This window comes from Myzus persicae, mitochondrion (assembly GCF_001856785.1).
Source record: "Myzus persicae mitochondrion, complete genome".
NCBI classification, from domain to species: domain Eukaryota; kingdom Metazoa; phylum Arthropoda; class Insecta; order Hemiptera; family Aphididae; genus Myzus; species Myzus persicae.
The window spans coordinates 1-17,382 of record NC_029727.1 but is presented as its reverse complement, the minus strand read 5'-3'; the positions used below and the strand labels follow the sequence as shown (position 1 = coordinate 17,382).

At 15.9% G+C, this 17,382-nt stretch overlaps 13 protein-coding genes and 24 non-coding genes across 37 annotated transcripts, besides 3 other annotated features; 13 read left to right on the top strand and 24 right to left on the bottom strand. All coding sequences in view use genetic code 5, as the record gives it.

Annotated features, from left to right (window-relative positions):
• Positions 1-2,531: a sequence feature (putative control region; may not be complete).
• Positions 619-2,453: a tandem repeat.
• A3241_gr01 lies at positions 2,532-3,342 on the top strand. Its single transcript has one exon. It is a non-coding gene; the product is annotated as a 12S ribosomal RNA (ribosomal RNA).
• Positions 3,343-3,406, top strand: A3241_gt22. The gene has a single exon. It is a non-coding gene; the product is annotated as a tRNA-Val (tRNA).
• Positions 3,407-4,664, top strand: A3241_gr02. The gene has a single exon. It is a non-coding gene; the product is annotated as a 16S ribosomal RNA (ribosomal RNA).
• A 1-nt stretch (position 4,665) lies between these two features.
• Positions 4,666-4,730, top strand: A3241_gt21. The gene has a single exon. It is a non-coding gene; the product is annotated as a tRNA-Leu (tRNA).
• On the top strand, positions 4,731-5,666 carry ND1 (NADH dehydrogenase subunit 1). The gene has a single exon. The coding sequence runs from the start codon at positions 4,731-4,733 to the stop codon at positions 5,664-5,666; it is 936 nt and encodes a 311-aa protein (YP_009239947.1).
• Positions 5,667-5,675: 9 nt separating this feature from the next.
• Positions 5,676-5,742, bottom strand: A3241_gt20. The gene has a single exon. It is a non-coding gene; the product is annotated as a tRNA-Ser (tRNA).
• Positions 5,743-5,745: 3 nt separating this feature from the next.
• On the bottom strand, positions 5,746-6,864 carry CYTB (cytochrome b). The gene has a single exon. It carries the CDS (start codon positions 6,862-6,864, stop codon positions 5,746-5,748), a length of 1,119 nt encoding a protein of 372 aa, YP_009239946.1.
• On the bottom strand, positions 6,864-7,358 carry ND6 (NADH dehydrogenase subunit 6). Its single transcript has one exon. It carries the CDS (start codon positions 7,356-7,358, stop codon positions 6,864-6,866), a length of 495 nt encoding a protein of 164 aa, YP_009239945.1.
• On the top strand, positions 7,359-7,426 carry A3241_gt19. Its single transcript has one exon. It is a non-coding gene; the product is annotated as a tRNA-Pro (tRNA).
• Positions 7,427-7,488, bottom strand: A3241_gt18. Its single transcript has one exon. It is a non-coding gene; the product is annotated as a tRNA-Thr (tRNA).
• On the top strand, positions 7,487-7,780 carry ND4L (NADH dehydrogenase subunit 4L). Its single transcript has one exon. The coding sequence runs from the start codon at positions 7,487-7,489 to the stop codon at positions 7,778-7,780; it is 294 nt and encodes a 97-aa protein (YP_009239944.1).
• An 8-nt stretch (positions 7,781-7,788) lies between these two features.
• ND4 (NADH dehydrogenase subunit 4) lies at positions 7,789-9,097 on the top strand. Its single transcript has one exon. A coding segment is annotated over exon 1 (1,309 nt).
• Positions 9,097-9,161, top strand: A3241_gt17. Its single transcript has one exon. It is a non-coding gene; the product is annotated as a tRNA-His (tRNA).
• A 130-nt stretch (positions 9,162-9,291) lies between these two features.
• ND5 (NADH dehydrogenase subunit 5) lies at positions 9,292-10,905 on the top strand. The gene has a single exon. It carries the CDS (start codon positions 9,292-9,294, stop codon positions 10,903-10,905), a length of 1,614 nt encoding a protein of 537 aa, YP_009239942.1.
• On the top strand, positions 10,906-10,970 carry A3241_gt16. The gene has a single exon. It is a non-coding gene; the product is annotated as a tRNA-Phe (tRNA).
• Positions 10,971-11,277: a repeat region.
• On the bottom strand, positions 11,272-11,334 carry A3241_gt15. The gene has a single exon. It is a non-coding gene; the product is annotated as a tRNA-Glu (tRNA).
• Positions 11,329-11,403, bottom strand: A3241_gt14. Its single transcript has one exon. It is a non-coding gene; the product is annotated as a tRNA-Ser (tRNA).
• Positions 11,402-11,467, bottom strand: A3241_gt13. Its single transcript has one exon. It is a non-coding gene; the product is annotated as a tRNA-Asn (tRNA).
• A3241_gt12 lies at positions 11,467-11,534 on the bottom strand. Its single transcript has one exon. It is a non-coding gene; the product is annotated as a tRNA-Arg (tRNA).
• On the bottom strand, positions 11,533-11,596 carry A3241_gt11. Its single transcript has one exon. It is a non-coding gene; the product is annotated as a tRNA-Ala (tRNA).
• Positions 11,596-11,949, bottom strand: ND3 (NADH dehydrogenase subunit 3). Its single transcript has one exon. The coding sequence runs from the start codon at positions 11,947-11,949 to the stop codon at positions 11,596-11,598; it is 354 nt and encodes a 117-aa protein (YP_009239941.1).
• On the bottom strand, positions 11,950-12,014 carry A3241_gt10. The gene has a single exon. It is a non-coding gene; the product is annotated as a tRNA-Gly (tRNA).
• COX3 (cytochrome c oxidase subunit III) lies at positions 12,014-12,802 on the bottom strand. The gene has a single exon. It carries the CDS (start codon positions 12,800-12,802, stop codon positions 12,014-12,016), a length of 789 nt encoding a protein of 262 aa, YP_009239940.1.
• ATP6 (ATP synthase F0 subunit 6) lies at positions 12,799-13,449 on the bottom strand. Its single transcript has one exon. It carries the CDS (start codon positions 13,447-13,449, stop codon positions 12,799-12,801), a length of 651 nt encoding a protein of 216 aa, YP_009239939.1.
• ATP8 (ATP synthase F0 subunit 8) lies at positions 13,433-13,582 on the bottom strand. The gene has a single exon. The coding sequence runs from the start codon at positions 13,580-13,582 to the stop codon at positions 13,433-13,435; it is 150 nt and encodes a 49-aa protein (YP_009239938.1).
• Positions 13,583-13,591: 9 nt separating this feature from the next.
• On the bottom strand, positions 13,592-13,654 carry A3241_gt09. Its single transcript has one exon. It is a non-coding gene; the product is annotated as a tRNA-Asp (tRNA).
• On the bottom strand, positions 13,654-13,728 carry A3241_gt08. The gene has a single exon. It is a non-coding gene; the product is annotated as a tRNA-Lys (tRNA).
• A 1-nt stretch (position 13,729) lies between these two features.
• Positions 13,730-14,401, bottom strand: COX2 (cytochrome c oxidase subunit II). Its single transcript has one exon. It carries the CDS (start codon positions 14,399-14,401, stop codon positions 13,730-13,732), a length of 672 nt encoding a protein of 223 aa, YP_009239937.1.
• A 2-nt stretch (positions 14,402-14,403) lies between these two features.
• Positions 14,404-14,473, bottom strand: A3241_gt07. The gene has a single exon. It is a non-coding gene; the product is annotated as a tRNA-Leu (tRNA).
• On the bottom strand, positions 14,473-16,003 carry COX1 (cytochrome c oxidase subunit I). Its single transcript has one exon. A coding segment is annotated over exon 1 (1,531 nt).
• Position 16,004: 1 nt separating this feature from the next.
• A3241_gt06 lies at positions 16,005-16,070 on the top strand. The gene has a single exon. It is a non-coding gene; the product is annotated as a tRNA-Tyr (tRNA).
• A 4-nt stretch (positions 16,071-16,074) lies between these two features.
• Positions 16,075-16,142, bottom strand: A3241_gt05. Its single transcript has one exon. It is a non-coding gene; the product is annotated as a tRNA-Cys (tRNA).
• A3241_gt04 lies at positions 16,133-16,202 on the bottom strand. The gene has a single exon. It is a non-coding gene; the product is annotated as a tRNA-Trp (tRNA).
• ND2 (NADH dehydrogenase subunit 2) lies at positions 16,199-17,176 on the bottom strand. Its single transcript has one exon. The coding sequence runs from the start codon at positions 17,174-17,176 to the stop codon at positions 16,199-16,201; it is 978 nt and encodes a 325-aa protein (YP_009239935.1).
• Positions 17,175-17,243, bottom strand: A3241_gt03. Its single transcript has one exon. It is a non-coding gene; the product is annotated as a tRNA-Met (tRNA).
• Positions 17,244-17,254: 11 nt separating this feature from the next.
• A3241_gt02 lies at positions 17,255-17,320 on the top strand. Its single transcript has one exon. It is a non-coding gene; the product is annotated as a tRNA-Gln (tRNA).
• A3241_gt01 lies at positions 17,318-17,382 on the bottom strand. Its single transcript has one exon. It is a non-coding gene; the product is annotated as a tRNA-Ile (tRNA).

The following is a 17,382-nucleotide window of genomic DNA, read 5'->3' as shown; positions in this document are numbered from 1 at the left end:
TTAAAAATATTGTTTAATAAAAAAATGTTTACTGGTTTATGCTTACATTGGAAAAAATGTCAGTAAAATTTTAAAAAAAATATGTTTTAATGAGGCATGACGTTTGTAGTTGTCAGAAAAGGGGGGGCTATGCCCCCCCTTTAAAAAAAAAAAAAGGAAGAAGAAAGAGTATATAGAGGATTTATTAATATATATAGTAGTATACATATATAGATTTCTTATGTATATAGTATATATATGTAATACATATATACATCTATATAGCTTATTTTATAGTATATATATATATATATATATATAGAGTTATATAGTAATACCTATCTATACATTTAGTATATATATATATATATTAATATATAAATCCTTATATGAATATATATACATATTAATTGTATATATATATATATAGGAATGGTCAAAATTCGAGGAAAAAGAAGGTTTTTTTTTATTTATATTTAAATATAAATTTAATTATTAAAATAAGTATTTTTTTTTATTTTTTAATAATTAATTATTTTGTTAGAAATTCTAATTTAATTAAATAAATTTATTGAAATATTTATTTTTTATAATAATATGGAATAAAATTATTAAATTTTGTATTATTATTTATAAAAAATTTAAAAAAAATGTAATTATTTATTTGAATTTTATACTTTATTTAGTAAAATTTTATTTTGTTTAAAATATTTGAATATAATTATTAAATTTTATATTATTTCAGGGTTAAACTTAGGTAAAATTTTTATTTAATTGAGTTATATTGTTTATTAAAAGTTTTGTTTTGTTAAAAATACTTGAATATAATTATTAAATTGTATATGATTTTGGGTTAAAATTCAAAAAAATGTAATTATTTATTTGAATTTTATACTTTATTTAGTAAAAATTTTATTTTGTTTAAAATATTTGAATATAATTATTAAATTTTATATTATTTCAGGGTTAAACTTAGGTAAAATTTTTATTTAATTGAGTTTTATTGTTTATTAAAAGTTTTGTTTTGTTAAAAATACTTGAATATAATTATTAAATTGTATATGATTTTGGGTTAAAATTCAAAAAAATGTAATTATTTATTTGAATTTTATACTTTATTTAGTAAAATTTTATTTTGTTTAAAATATTTGAATATAATTATTAAATTTTATATTATTTCAGGGTTAAACTTAGGTAAAATTTTTATTTAATTGAGTTATATTGTTTATTAAAAGTTTTGTTTTGTTAAAAATACTTGAATATAATTATTAAATTGTATATGATTTTGGGTTAAAATTCAAAAAAATGTAATTATTTATTTGAATTTTATACTTTATTTAGTAAAAATTTTATTTTGTTTAAAATATTTGAATATAATTATTAAATTTTATATTATTTCAGGGTTAAACTTAGGTAAAATTTTTATTTAATTGAGTTTTATTGTTTATTAAAAGTTTTGTTTTGTTAAAAATACTTGAATATAATTATTAAATTGTATATGATTTTGGGTTAAAATTCAAAAAAATGTAATTATTTATTTGAATTTTATACTTTATTTAGTAAAATTTTATTTTGTTTAAAATATTTGAATATAATTATTAAATTTTATATTATTTCAGGGTTAAACTTAGGTAAAATTTTTATTTAATTGAGTTATATTGTTTATTAAAAGTTTTGTTTTGTTAAAAATACTTGAATATAATTATTAAATTGTATATGATTTTGGGTTAAAATTCAAAAAAATGTAATTATTTATTTGAATTTTATACTTTATTTAGTAAAAATTTTATTTTGTTTAAAATATTTGAATATAATTATTAAATTTTATATTATTTCAGGGTTAAACTTAGGTAAAATTTTTATTTAATTGAGTTTTATTGTTTATTAAAAGTTTTGTTTTGTTAAAAATACTTGAATATAATTATTAAATTGTATATGATTTTGGGTTAAAATTCAAAAAAATGTAATTATTTATTTGAATTTTATACTTTATTTAGTAAAATTTTATTTTGTTTAAAATATTTGAATATAATTATTAAATTTTATATTATTTCAGGGTTAAACTTAGGTAAAATTTTTATTTAATTGAGTTATATTGTTTATTAAAAGTTTTGTTTTGTTAAAAATACTTGAATATAATTATTAAATTGTATATGATTTTGGGTTAAAATTCAAAAAAATGTAATTATTTATTTGAATTTTATACTTTATTTAGTAAAAATTTTATTTTGTTTAAAATATTTGAATATAATTATTAAATTTTATATTATTTCAGGGTTAAACTTAGGTAAAATTTTTATTTAATTGAGTTTTATTGTTTATTAAAAGTTTTGTTTTGTTAAAAATACTTGAATATAATTATTAAATTGTATATGATTTTGGGTTAAAATTCAAAAAAATGTAATTATTTATTTGAATTTTATACTTTATTTAGTAAAATTTTATTTTGTTTAAAATATTTGAATATAATTATTGGATTTTTTATTAATTTGAATTATAATTAATATTTGAAATTTGTTAAACTAATTTTAATTAATTATATTAAATATTATGTAAATTAATAATATAAAACCATATTATTATTATTTTACATATAAATATAATTTATTTTGTTATAAAATTTTATTTAATTAAAAAAATACATGAAATTTTTTGATTGTTAATTATTTCTTAAAGGATTTTAATAATTCTCAGTATTAAATATTAAATATTAAAGAAATTTAGATTTAATTATTAATTTAAGTATAAACTAAATATGTGCCAGCAGTTGCGGTTAAACATAATATACAAATAAAATAGTTTGGTTATTAGTATTAAAATATAATTTATAATTTAATTTTTTTTAATAAAGTAAAATTTAATTAAAATTTATTATTGTAATTATTTTATTCTATTAAATTTTATTTAAAACTAGGATTAGATACCCTATTATAAAAATTTAAATTAATTTACTAAAAAATTAATAGTTATGTTCTTTAAATTTAAAAAATTTGGCGGTATTTTAGTCTTATTAGAGGAACCTGTTTTTTAATTGATAATCCACGATTTATTTTACTTATTTTAATAATTCATATATCGCTGTCATGAATATATTAAAAAATTTATTTTCTTTATTTATTTTTGTAATTTATGTTAAGTCAAGATGTGGTTTATAAATAAGTATTTAATGGGTTACATTAAATTTTATTTATGGATTTTAAATGAAAATTAAAATGAAATTGGATTTAATAGTAAATTTATTTATTTAATTAATATGAAGAAAGATCTAAAATATGTACATATTGCCCGTCATTCTTATTAAAAATAAGACAAGTCGTAACAAAGTAAGTGTACTGGAAAGTGTATTTAGAAAGATATTTATTATAAATAAATATCTAAATTTAAGTATATCATTTACAATGATAAGATGTTGTTAAACTTTATTTAAATTAAAATTATTAATATTTTTATTTTTTTTTGATTTTTTATAAAAGTAATTTATTTATTTAGAGTTTTAGTATTTAGTAAAAATTAATTTATAGATTTATAGTTTAATAGTATTGTAAAAGAATTAATTAAATTTTTAAAAGAATATTTTTAGTACCTTTTGTATCAGGGTTGATTAAAATTTTTAATTTTTTTTTAATTTCTCAAAATTTATAGAGTTAATTTTATTATTAATTTATTGTGTTATAAATATTTAAAAAATAATATTAGTTTTGAAATTTAATTCGTTATATTATATTTAGTTATTTAAGATTTAAATTTAATTTAAAATTTTAAAAGTTATATTGATTTTTTATATTAATATTTTAAATTTAAATTATTTTAGGGATAAGCTTGAAATTTTTATATAATAATTTATTTATTTTAATAATTTATAGGAATAGAAATTTTTATTTAAGTTTGTAAAAATTTATTATTTATTTATTTTTAATTTATTATAAATTTATTTATTTTTTATATTAAATTTTATTAATTAATATTTAATTAATAGTAATAATGATTAAATTAGTATAATTTTTATTTATAAATTATGAATTCGGCAAAAATTATTTTCATCTGTTTAACAAAAACATTGTATTAAGTTTAATTTAATATAGGATCTGCTCAATGATTTATTAAATAGCTGCAGTATTTTGACTGTGCAAAGGTAGCATAATAATTAGTCTTTTAATTGAGGACTTGTATGAAAGATTTGATGAGAAATAAACTTTATTATTTATATAATTAAAATTTTATTTTTAAGTAAAAAAGCTTAAATTATTTAAAGGGACGATAAGACCCTATAAAACTTTATAAATATTAATTTTGATTTTTTTGGATTTATAAATATTTTAATTTTATTATTTATTTTATTGGGGTGATAAAAAAAATTATTAAACTTTTTTTAAAATTTTACATTATTTAATGAGTATTTGAATTAAAATTTTTAATTAAAGGAAAAAGTTACTTTAGGGATAACAGCGTAATTAATTTTTTAAGTTCAAATTTAAAAATTAGTTTGCGACCTCGATGTTGAATTAAGATTAATCTTAGGTGCAAAATTTTAAGTATTAGGTCTGTTCGACCTTTAAATTCTTACATGATCTGAGTTCAAACCGGTGTAAGCCAGGTTGGTTTCTATCTTTTAAAAAATAAATTATTTTAGTACGAAAGGATTAAATAATTGAATTAAATTTTTATTAAATGAATTAAATTAATTTAACTATTTTGGCAGATAATTGTGTTAAATTTAGAATTTAATTATATAATTTTAATTATAAATAGTAATTTTTATCTTTATTATAATTGTTAATTTTTTGATTTTGTTTTTAATAGTTTTTATAAGAGTAGCTTTTTTTACTTTATTAGAACGTAAAGTTTTAGGTTATATTCAATTGCGTAAAGGGCCTAATAAATTTTTTCTTAAGGGTGTTTTTCAACCTATAGGTGATGGTTTAAAATTATTTTTTAAAGAAGTTAATTATCCTGTAAATATGAATTTTTTTGTTTTTATAATTTCTCCTATATTAGGTTTACTAGTTTCTGTATTTTTTTGATTTATTTATCCTTATATCGGTATAAATTATATTATAGGTTTTGGTTTAATTTATATATTTTGTTGTTCAAGTTTAATAGTTTATATTTTTTTAATAGTTAGTTGATCTTCTAATTCAAATTATTCAGTTTTAGGGATAATTCGTTTTATTTCTCAAATAATTTCTTATGAAGTAAGAATAATAATTATTATTATAAATTTAATATTTTTAATTAATAGTTTTAATTTAAATGATTTTTATATTTATCAAATGAATTCTAAATTTTTTTTTTTTCTTTTTTTAATTTTTATTTTATTGTTAATTAGATTTTTAGCGGAAATAAATCGTTCTCCTTTTGATTTTTCTGAAGGAGAGTCAGAATTAGTTTCTGGATTTAACATTGAATTTAGAAGTTTATCTTTTATTTTTATTTTTATATCTGAATATATAAGAATTATATTTATAGGGATATTATTGTGTGAAATATTTTTTGGTTTAATAATGAATAAATTTTATTTAAATATTTTTATTTTATTATTTATATTTTTAGTTATTTGATTACGTGGATTTTTACCACGTTTTCGTTATGATAAATTAATATATTTAGTTTGAAAATTGATTTTACCCCTATCATTATTTTTATTTATATTTAATTTTTCTATTAAATTATTTAACTTATATCATTAATTTTAGTATTAAGTTAATAGAGTTAAATTCTTTTTTTTATTTTCAAAATAAATATTTTAAATAAATTAATTAACTTAATTTATTGAATTAATAATTTATCTCATATTTTTATAATATAAAAATTAATAAAGAAATATGAAAAATAAATTGTTGTAAAAATTTGGCTTGTTGAGATGAATGGGTATTCAACTGGTTGTATACCAATTCAAGTTAATATAAAGAATGTTATGGTAAAAATTCAAAATATAATTTTATTTAATGGATAAAATTTATTTCTTAGAAAATTTTTGTTGTTTAATATAGGTAATACTAATAAAATTAAAATTGATAATATTAAAGCAATAACCCCACCTAATTTATTAGGAATTGCTCGTAAAATTGAGTATGAAAATAAAAAATATCATTCTGGTTGAATATGGGTAGGTGTAACTATTGGGTTTGCTATTACAAAATTATTATGATCGTTTAATATATATGGGAAAATTAAGGTTAGGATAAAAAAAATTCATATAAATATGATTAATCCAATTAAATCTTTAATTAAGAAATAAGGTGAGAATGTAATTTTATCAAAATTTCTATTAATACCTAATGGATTATTAGATCCTGTTATATGTAAAAAAAATAAATGAATAAAAGTAAAAAAAATAATAATAAAGGGTAAAATAAAATGAATTGAAAAAAATCGAGTTAATGTAGCATTTCTAATAGAAAATCCTCCTCAAATTCAAATTACAATTGAGTTTCCTAAATAAGGAATTGCTGATAGAAGATTTGTAATTACTGTTGCTCCTCAAAATGATATTTGTCCTCATGGTAAAACATATCCTACAAAAGCTGTTATTATAGTTAATAATAATAATATTACTCCAATAATTCAAGTTATTTTAAAATTAAATGAGTTTATATAAATTCCTCGTCTGATATGAATATAAAGTATAATAAAGAATATTGATGCTCCATTAGCATGAAAAGATCGAATTAATCATCCAAAATTTACATTTCGATTTATATTAATAATTCTTTGAAATGCTAAATTAATATCTGTTTTATAATGAAAAGCTAAAAATAATCCTGTTAAAATTTGATTTATTAAACAAATTATTAATAAAGATCCGAAATTTCATATAAAACTAATTCTAGCAGGTGTAGGTAAGTTTAATATTGGCGATAAAATTTTTATTATATTTTTTTTCATTAGTTAATTTTTTGTCGAATTGGTCCTTTATTAATTTTTAATATTCAAATAATTAAAATTAATATAAAAAAAAGAATAAATATAATTATATAAATTATAAGATTATTAGGTATGATAAATATATTTAATAGATAAAAATTATCTTCAAATATAAATTTATTTTCATAATTTATATTTTCTATATTTAATGATATTTTAAAGTATATTAATGTAAAAAAAATAATAATTAATTTAAAAATTATATTTTTATAATTTTTATTAATATTTAATTCATTAAAAGCAATTCTTGAAATATATAAAAAAATAATTATTAATCCTCCAATATATAAGATAAAAATTATAAATGAGATTCATGCTGTTTTATTAATTAAATTAATTATTATAGTTAAAGTTATTGTTTGAATTAAAATAACTAAGTTTGATCTAATGGGTGATTTTATTATTGTTAATATAATTGCTATAATTAGATTAGTAAAAAGAATAAGTTTTAAAATTCAGTATATATTTTAATTAAAATGTTAATTTTGGAGATTAATGATAATATTTGTATATTTATACTGATTATTTTAAATAATTTTATAATTTTGATTTACAATATCAATGTTTTTTTTAAACTATTAAAATGATAAATTTATTTATTTTAGTTCTAATATTTATATTATTTTCTGGGGTTTTATTTTATATTTTTAATTTTAATCATTTATTAATAATACTTTTAGGATTAGAATATTTATTATTAATTTTGTCTTTATTATTTTTATTAAATTTAATAATATTTATTAAACAATATGTTTTATTATTAGTATTTTTTATTTTTTGTATTAGTGAAAGAGTGTTAGGTTTAACAATTTTGATTTTAATAGTTCGTATATATGGTAATGATTATTTAAAGTCTCTAATAATTTTACAATGTTAATAATTTTAATATTAATTATATTTAGAATGATTTTTTTTAGCTTGAAGATTAAAAGATGATGATTAGCCCAGAATTTTTTTTTTTTTTTTTTTTTTTTCATATATTTTAAGATTCCAATATTCAATTATTTTTTAAATGTTAGTTATTTATTTGGTATAGATATGTTTTCTTATTTAATATTTATGTTAGGAGTTTGAATTATTAGATTAGTTTATATTCCTAGCCTTAATTTTAAAAATAATTATTTGAATTATTTTAATTTTTTAATATTTACTTTTATTATTATTTTTTATTTTTGTTTTTTTAGTAATAATTTTATTTTATTTTATATTTTTTATGAAATTAATTTAATTCCTATTATTATTTTAATTTATGGTTGGGGTTATCAATATGAACGTTTTAAAGCTGGATTTTATTTGTTTATTTATATAATTTTTTTTTCATTACCTTTTTTTTCTTGTTTATTGAGTTTAAATAATTTTAATTTTATATTTATATATTATTTTGATTATTTAAATAATTTAAATTTTTATTATTATTTATTTTTAATAATGATTTTTTTAGTAAAAATACCTTTATTTATATTTCATATTTGGTTACCTAAAGCTCATGTTGAAGCTCCTATTTCTGGTTCAATAATTTTAGCTGGTATTATATTAAAGTTAGGTGGTTTTGGTATTTATCATGTTTTAATATTAATTTTTAAAATTAATCTTAAGTTAAATTATTTATTTATTTCTTTATGTTTATTAGGTATAATAATTCTAAGTTTAGTTTGTTTTTTTCAAAGAGATTTAAAAATTTTAATTGCTTATTCTTCTGTTGTTCATATAGGATTAGTTATTATTGGGTTTTTAACTTTAAATAATTTAGGTTATTTTGGTTCATTAATTTTAATATTTGGGCATGGTTTATGTTCTTCTGGTTTATTTTGTTTAAGAAATATTTGTTATATACGTTTTAAGAGTCGTAGTATATTTTTAAATAAGGGTTTAATTAATATTTTTCCTTTTTTGTCATTTTGATGATTTTTATTATGTTCTTCTAATATATCTTTTCCTCCTTCTTTAAATTTATTTGGTGAATTATTTTTATTAATTAGTTTGATAATTTGATTAGATTATTTTTATATTTTATATTTATTAATTATAATTTTAATATTTTTATATAGTCTTTATTTATATTTGTATACTCAATATGGTAAATTATTTTTTAATATGAATTATTTAGTTTATATTAATTTAAGAGAGTATTTATTATTATTTATGCATTGGTTACCTTTAAATATTATTTTTTTAATTTTAGAATTATTTTTTTATTTAAATAGTTTAATTAAAATATTAATTTGTGGAATTAAAGATTATAATATATATTTAAATAATTAAATTTAATTTTTTTTTTTTTTTTTTTTTTTTTTTTTTTATGTTATTTATTATTTTTTTTATTTTGGGTTTATTATTAATTTATTTTGATAAATTTTATTTTATTGAAAATATATTTTTTTTTTTTGAATATTATATTTTTTTTTTATTAATTCTTGTATAGTTTTATATGTTATTTTATTAGATTGAATATCTTTAATATTTATTTCTTTTGTTTTTTTAATCTCTTCTATGATTTTATTATATAGAATAGAATATATAAATTATGATTTTAATAAAAATCGATTTTTAATATTAATAAATTTTTTTATTATATTTATGTTTTTTTTAATTATTAGACCTAATTTAATTAGTATTTTATTAGGTTGAGATGGTTTAGGTATAGTTTCTTTTTGTTTAGTAGTTTTTTATCAAAATAAGAAGTCTTATAGTTCAGGTTTAGTTACTGTTATTTTAAATCGTTTAGGTGATTTATTTATTATTATATCAATAATTTGAATATTAAATTTTGGTTCTTGAAATTTTATTTTTATTAATTATTATAGAAATTTAAATTATTTATTTTTTATTAGTTTAATGATTATATTTGCATCTTTAACTAAAAGAGCTCAAATTCCTTTTTCTTCTTGATTACCTTTAGCTATAGCAGCACCTACTCCTGTTTCTTCTTTAGTTCATTCTTCTACTTTAGTAACTGCTGGTATTTATTTAATAATTCGTTTTAATGAAATTTTCTTAAAATTTTCTTTTTTAAATTATTTATTAGTACTTTCTTGTTTAACTATATTAATATCTGGTTTAAATGCAATTTTTGAATTTGATTTAAAAAAAATTATTGCTTTTTCTACGTTAAGTCAAATAAGATTTATATTTATAATTTTATGTTTAGGTAAAATTGATATGTGTTTTTTTTTATTTATTAATACATGCTTTATTTATTCTATAATATTTTTAAGAGCTGGTATTTTAATTTTAAATATAAATAATAATCAAGATATTCGTAAGATAGGGGGATTGGTTGATTATTTACCTTTTTGTAGATTAATTTTTATGTTTACTTTAATATCATTATGTGGTTTTCCTTTTTTTTGTAGTTTTTATTCCAAGGATTTAATTTTTGAGTATTTTTTAATAGTTAATTTAAATTTTTTTTTTTTTTTTTTTTTTTTATTTTCTTTTTTTTTAACTTTTTTTTATTCAATTCGTGTTATTTATTATTTAATATTAATGAATTTTTCTATATATAATTATTTAATAATTATTAAATTTGAAAGAAAAATTTTAATTATTAGTATAATATTAATTAGTTTCATTATATTATTTTTTGGTTCTTTTTTTATATGATTAATATTTTATAAATTTGATTTAATTTTATTAGAATTTAAATTTAAGATTTTGAGAGTTTTAATTTTATTTTTTAGAATTTGATTTTTTTTTGAGCTTAATAATTTTTTATTTTCTATAAGTTATATTATTTCTATGTTTAATATTTTTTTTTTTAGATTAATATGAAATTTATTGTTTTTTAAGGTAAATTTTTTTTTGAATAATTTTCTTTGTTTTGGGTTTTTTACTTTAAAGGTATTTGAAGTTGGTTGAATTGAGTATAGTTTAAATAGAGGTTTAATTTTTTTTTTTAAAAAAATAATTGATTTTAGTCAAAAAATTTTTTTAAATAGTTATAAGGTTTATATTTTATTATTTTTTTTATGATTTTTTATTATTTTATTATTTAATTATTAAATTTAAATAGCTTAATTAAGAGCATTATATTGAAGATATAAAGGTAAAATTATTTTTTTTAAATAAATTTTTTTTATAAATTATTTATTTTTTCATTTTTTTTTTATTATTTGTTAATTTTTTCTAATTAAATATTTTTTTTAAAAAATAAATTTGTAAAAAAAAATTATTTTGGGGTAAGTTTTTATTATAAAGTTAAAATTCTAATTGTTTATTATTTTGTTATTTTTGAAAAAGATTAAATTTTGATTTGTTTTTTTTTTAATTTTTTTATAAGGTAGCTACCTTTGTATATTTTTTTTTTTATTATTTGTTAATTTTTTCTAATTAAATATTTTTTTTAAAAAATAAATTTGTAAAAAAAAATTATTTATAAAAAGAAATTATTTTTATATTGAAAATATAATGTTTTATTTTAAACTAATAAATATTTAAAAGATTAAACATTTAAAATGCTTTAAAAGATAGTTAGCAGCTTCTTTTTTTTTAAAATCTTTTTAATTGGAATTTTTTTTTCAATATTATTATTAACAGTAATAAACCTCTTTTTGGTTTCAATTAATAAATAAGGATTATAATAATCTATTATTAAGTCGAAATTAATATGTAATTTTTTTACTTCTTATTTAAGATAAATTATATAATAATTTTTAATAGCAAATTAAATGTTATAATTTTTAACTATTATCCTTAAATTTTTCAGTTTAATGATCCAAATTTTCATTCATAAAAAATTGTAATAATTATAAATATAAAAAATATTCTGAATATTAAATTAAAATATAATATATTAGAAATTTTAAAATTTATAATTATTGGGAGAATAATTGAAATTTCAATATCAAAAATTAAGAAAATAATTGCAATTAAATAAAAATTTAATGAAAATGGAATTCGTGATTTATTAAATGGGTCAAATCCACATTCAAATGGTGCTGATTTATTATAATTAAATTTTATTTTTATATTAATTAAAATTATAACTATAAATAATATTATTATGGTAATTAGTATTGTTAATATTGCAATTAAATTTAATATAATTATTTTATTTAAAAATTAAACTTTTTGATTGGAAATCAAATATACTATTTGTATATTAATAAAATTAATTATTTCATCAGTAAAAAGTTATATATAAAAATAATCAAATAATATCAATAAAGTGTCAATATCATGCAGCTAGTTCAAATCTAATATGATGAATATATGAGAAATGTATTTTTATTATTCGTAATAGGTTAACAATTAAGAAAATTGTCCCAATAATTACATGTAATCCATGGAATCCTGTTGCTATATAAAATGATGATCCAAAAATTGAATCTGAAAATGTAAATGTTGCTTGTTTATATTCTAATATTTGAAGTATTAAAAAATAAATACTTAAAATAATTGTTAAATTTATGAAAATAATTGTTTTTTTTTTTGAATTATTTAATAAGTATAAATGAGTTAATGTAACAGTAAATCTTGATGTTAATAAAATAATTGTATTTAATAGCGGAATTAATAATGGATTAAAAAAATTAATATTTTTAGGTGGTCAGTTTAGTCCTAATTCAATTGATGGAGCTAATGAATTATGTAAGAAATTTCAGAAAAATGAAATAAATAAAAATATTTCAGAAATAATAAATAAAATTATTCTAAATTTAATTAAATTTATAATATAAAAATTATGATTACCTTGAAATGTTCTTTCTCGAATTACATCTCGTCATCATAATATTGAGACACTAATAATTATAATTAAATTTATTAATGATATAATATTAAATTTAAAATTTATAATTATTACATTAGAGATTATTAGATTAAATGTATTTATTGCTATTAAAATTGGTCATGGGCTTAAATTTAAAATAAAATAAGGTTGATTAATTTTTATCATTATTCTCTAGAGTATAAAGATGAAAGAATTGAGAATACGTATCTTTGAATTAGAGCTACACATAATTCAAAAATTATTATGAATATTTGAATTAAAATGATAATAATTATTATTGAATTAAAATTTAATAAAGTTATTAAAAGATGACCTGCAATTAAATTTGCTGTTAGTCGAATTGATAGAGATAAAGGTCGAATAATAATTCTTATAGTTTCAATAAGTGTTATTAAAGGAGCTAAATAAATTGGTGTATTTAATGGAATTAAATGGGCAATTATATTTTTTGTGTTTTTACATGTTGAAAAAATAATATAAAATAATCAGAAGGGTAAGGCTAATGTAACTGAAAAAATTATATGACTTGAAGATGAGAAGATATAAGGGAATAATCTAAAAAAATTATTAAGTAAAATAAACATGAATAATGCAATAAATAGGAATGCAGGTGATTTAGTTTTTTTTGCTTTGTATAATATTAATATTTCATTGTTTAATATATTGAATATTTTAAATAATATTCAATTTATTCGATTTGGTATAATTCATAAAAAATTTGGTATTAATAAAATAATTAAAAAAGTTCTGATTCAATTTAATTCTAAATTAAAAATTGTTGTTGAAGGGTCAAAAATATTAAATAAATTTATTATAATTTTTTATATTGGTTTTATATGAAAATTTTATTTTTATATTTTTAATAAAGTTAAAATATAATAAATTTATAATTAAATAAAATATAGAAAAAAAAAAAATAAATAAAATTAATCAATTAATTGGTGCTATTTGTGGAATTAAGTGATATTAATAAATAATTTTAATTTGACAAATTAATGTTATAATTTTAACTAATCTCTTTCATTAGAAGTAATTGCTAATTTACTATATTTTGATTTAAGAGATCATTACTTTGCTTTTCAGTCATCTAATGAATTAAAAATTTTTAATTCAATAAATAAATTTATTTAAATTAATTGATTCAATTTGAATTGGTATAAATCTATGGTTAATTCCACAAATTTCTGAACATTGTCCAAAATATATACCAGGGCGATTTATAAAAAGATTAATTTGATTTATTCGTCCAGGGATTGCATCAATTTTAATTGCTAATCTTGGGATAGTTCAAGAGTGAATTACATCATCTGATGAGATTAATAGTCGGATATTAAATTTATATGGAATAATAGTTTTATTATCTACTTCAATTAAACGAAAATTTTCTTTACTTAAATCATTGATTATATAAGATTCAAATTCAATATTTGAAAAATCTGAATATTCATATGATCAAAATCATTGATGACCAAAAATTTTAATTGTTAAAATAGGACATTTAATTTCATCTATTAAATATAGTAAATGTAATGAAGGTATTGCAATAAAAATTAAAATAATAGGTGGAGTTGCTGTTCAAATAAATTCAATTATTTGATTTTCAGAAATTTTAATATTAATAAATTTATTATTTATAATAAATAATATTATATATGTAATTGTTGATATAATTATAATAATAATAAAAATTGTGTGATCATGGAAAAAGATTAATTGTTCTATTAATGGTGAATTTCTATTTTGGAATCTTAGTTTTATTCAAGTTATAATTTCTAAAAAAAGATTAATCTTTATAAATGAATTTTAAGTTCATTGCATATAATTTCTGCCATATTAGAAATTAATAATTAAAGGTAATTCTGAATATGAGTGTTCTAAAGGAGGTAAATTATGGATTCATTCAATAGAATTACTTAAATTTAATTTAAAAATTGTAGTTTTTTTTAAAAAAATTCTGTTTCAAATTGAATAAATTAAAATAATAATACTAAATGTTGAAATTATTGATCCAATTGAAGAAATTATATTCCATAATAAAAAATTATTAGGGTAATCTGTATATCGTCGTGGCATACCATTTAAACCTAAAAAGTGTTGAGGGAAAAATGTTAAATTAACTCCAATAAATATAAGAATAAATTGAATTTTTAAAATAAAATTATTTATAGAGAATCCTGTAAAAATTGGAAATCAATGAATTAATCTAGCAATAATTGCGAATACAATTCCTATTGATAATACATAATGGAAATGGGCTACTACATAGTAAGTATCATGAAGAATAATATCAATAGATGAATTAGCAAGAATAACTCCTGTTAAACCACCAATTGTAAATAAAAAAATAAATCCTAATGATCAAATTGTTGAAGGTGAAAAATTAATTTTAGACCCATAAATTGTAGCTAATCATCTAAAAATTTTAATTCCTGTTGGAATAGCAATAATTATTGTTGCTGATGTAAAGTATGCTCGTGTATCCACATCTATACCAATTGTAAATATATGATGAGCTCATACAATAAATCCTAATAATCCAATAGTTAATATAGCATAAATTATTCTAATATTTCCAAATGTTTCATTTTTATTTCTTTCTTGTCTAATAATATGAGAAATTAAACCAAATCCTGGTAAAATTAAAATATATACTTCAGGATGACCAAAAAATCAAAATAAATGTTGATACAAGATTGGGTCACCTCCCCCTGCTGGGTCAAAAAATGAAGTATTTAAATTACGATCAGTTAATAATATTGTAATAGCACCTGCTAGAACAGGTAAAGATAAAATTAATAAAATAGCTGTAATTAAAATTGATCATGGAAATAAAGGGATTTGGTTTAATTTTATATTGTTTGGTATTATATTTAAGATTGTACAAATAAAATTAATTGCTCCTAAAATTGATGAAATTCCTGCTAAATGTAATGAAAAAATAGTTAAATCAACTGAAATATTATTATGTGCAATATTATTTGATAAGGGTGGGTAAATAGTTCATCCTGTTCCTGTTCCATTATTAATTAAAAAACTACAAATTATTATTATTAATGAGGGTGGTAATAATCAGAATCTAATGTTATTTAATCGTGGGAAAGATATATCAGGACATCCTATTATTATAGGAATTAACCAATTTCCAAATCCACCAATAACAATTGGTATTGTTATAAAAAAAATTATAATAAAAGCGTGAATTGTAACAATAACATTATATAATTGATTATTATTAATAATTGAATTAATTTGTCTTAATTCAAGACGAATTAAGATTCTAAGTGATGATCCAATTATACCTGATCAAATACCAAATAAAAAATATAAAGTTCCAATATCTTTATGATTAGTTGAAAAAATTCATTTTATAGATAAAATGGCTGATAATAGGTTATAAATTGTAAATTTATATATAGATTGAAAAATCTTTTTATCATTTTAATCTTATATTCAAATTATATGATATTAAATTGCAAATTTAAAGGTATTAATTATTTAATTAAGGTTTAAAATATAATATTTTTAATTTTGAAGATTAATAGTTTAATTAATTAACTTAAAACCTTAATAAATAAATAAATAACTGAAAAATAATCTGAAAAAATTTATTATTATAATGAAGTTATAATTATTTTTTTTAAATTGTAAATATCATTTATTAAAAATATTGAAGTTAAATAGTATAAAATATGTTATTTTAATATAAAAGAATAAATTTAAAATAGTTAATATAATTAATATTATTATAATAAAATATATATTATTATAAATTAATGTTTTAATTAGTATTCATTTTATAATAAATCCTAATATAGGGGGTAAACCTATAATTGAAAAAATTAGTATTAATATATTTAATTTAAAAAAAAAATTTAAATTGAAAAATTTTATTTGATTAATATAATTAATATTATAGTTATTAAGTATTTTAATGATTAAAAAATTTAGTATTGAATAAATTAAAAAATAATTAACTCATAATTTTTCATTTATTAGAATTGCAAATAGTATTCATGTAGAATTATTAATTGATGATATAGCTAAAATTTTTCGTATTGAATTTTGATTTAAACCAAAAATTGAATTTATTGAAATTAATGCAATTAAAAAAATTATATTTTTATTAATATTTAAGTAAGAAATTATAATTATAGGTGTGATTTTTTGTCAAGTTATTATTAATAAACATGAAAATCAGTTTAACCCTTCTATTATTGAAGGTAATCAAAGGTGAAATGGTATTAGTCTTAATTTTATTAATAATGGTATTATAATTAGTATATTATCATTATTTATAAATATAAAGTTTTTATTAATTAGAAAGATTAATAGAAGAATTGAGGCAAAAGCTTGAATTAAAAAATATTTTATTGTAGCTTCAATTGAGTAAATTGATGATTTAAAATTTAAAATTGGGATAATAGAAAATAGGTTTAATTCTAATCCTATTCATATAGATAATCAATTTGATGCTGAAATTGATATTAATGTTCTAAATGATAATAATGTGAAAAATATAATTTTTGTTAAATTTAAATTTATCAGAAAAAAGAATTTTATTCTATATTTGAAGTATGAATCCAAAAGCTTTATTTTAGCTTATTTTTCTATATAATTTTATATATTTAAGTGTTTTTGCATATAAATTTTTGAAATTTATGGATTAGATAATTTCTTAAAATATAATAAAAGTATATATAATACATGATTTACTCTATCAAAGTAACCCTTTTTTCAGGCATTTTATT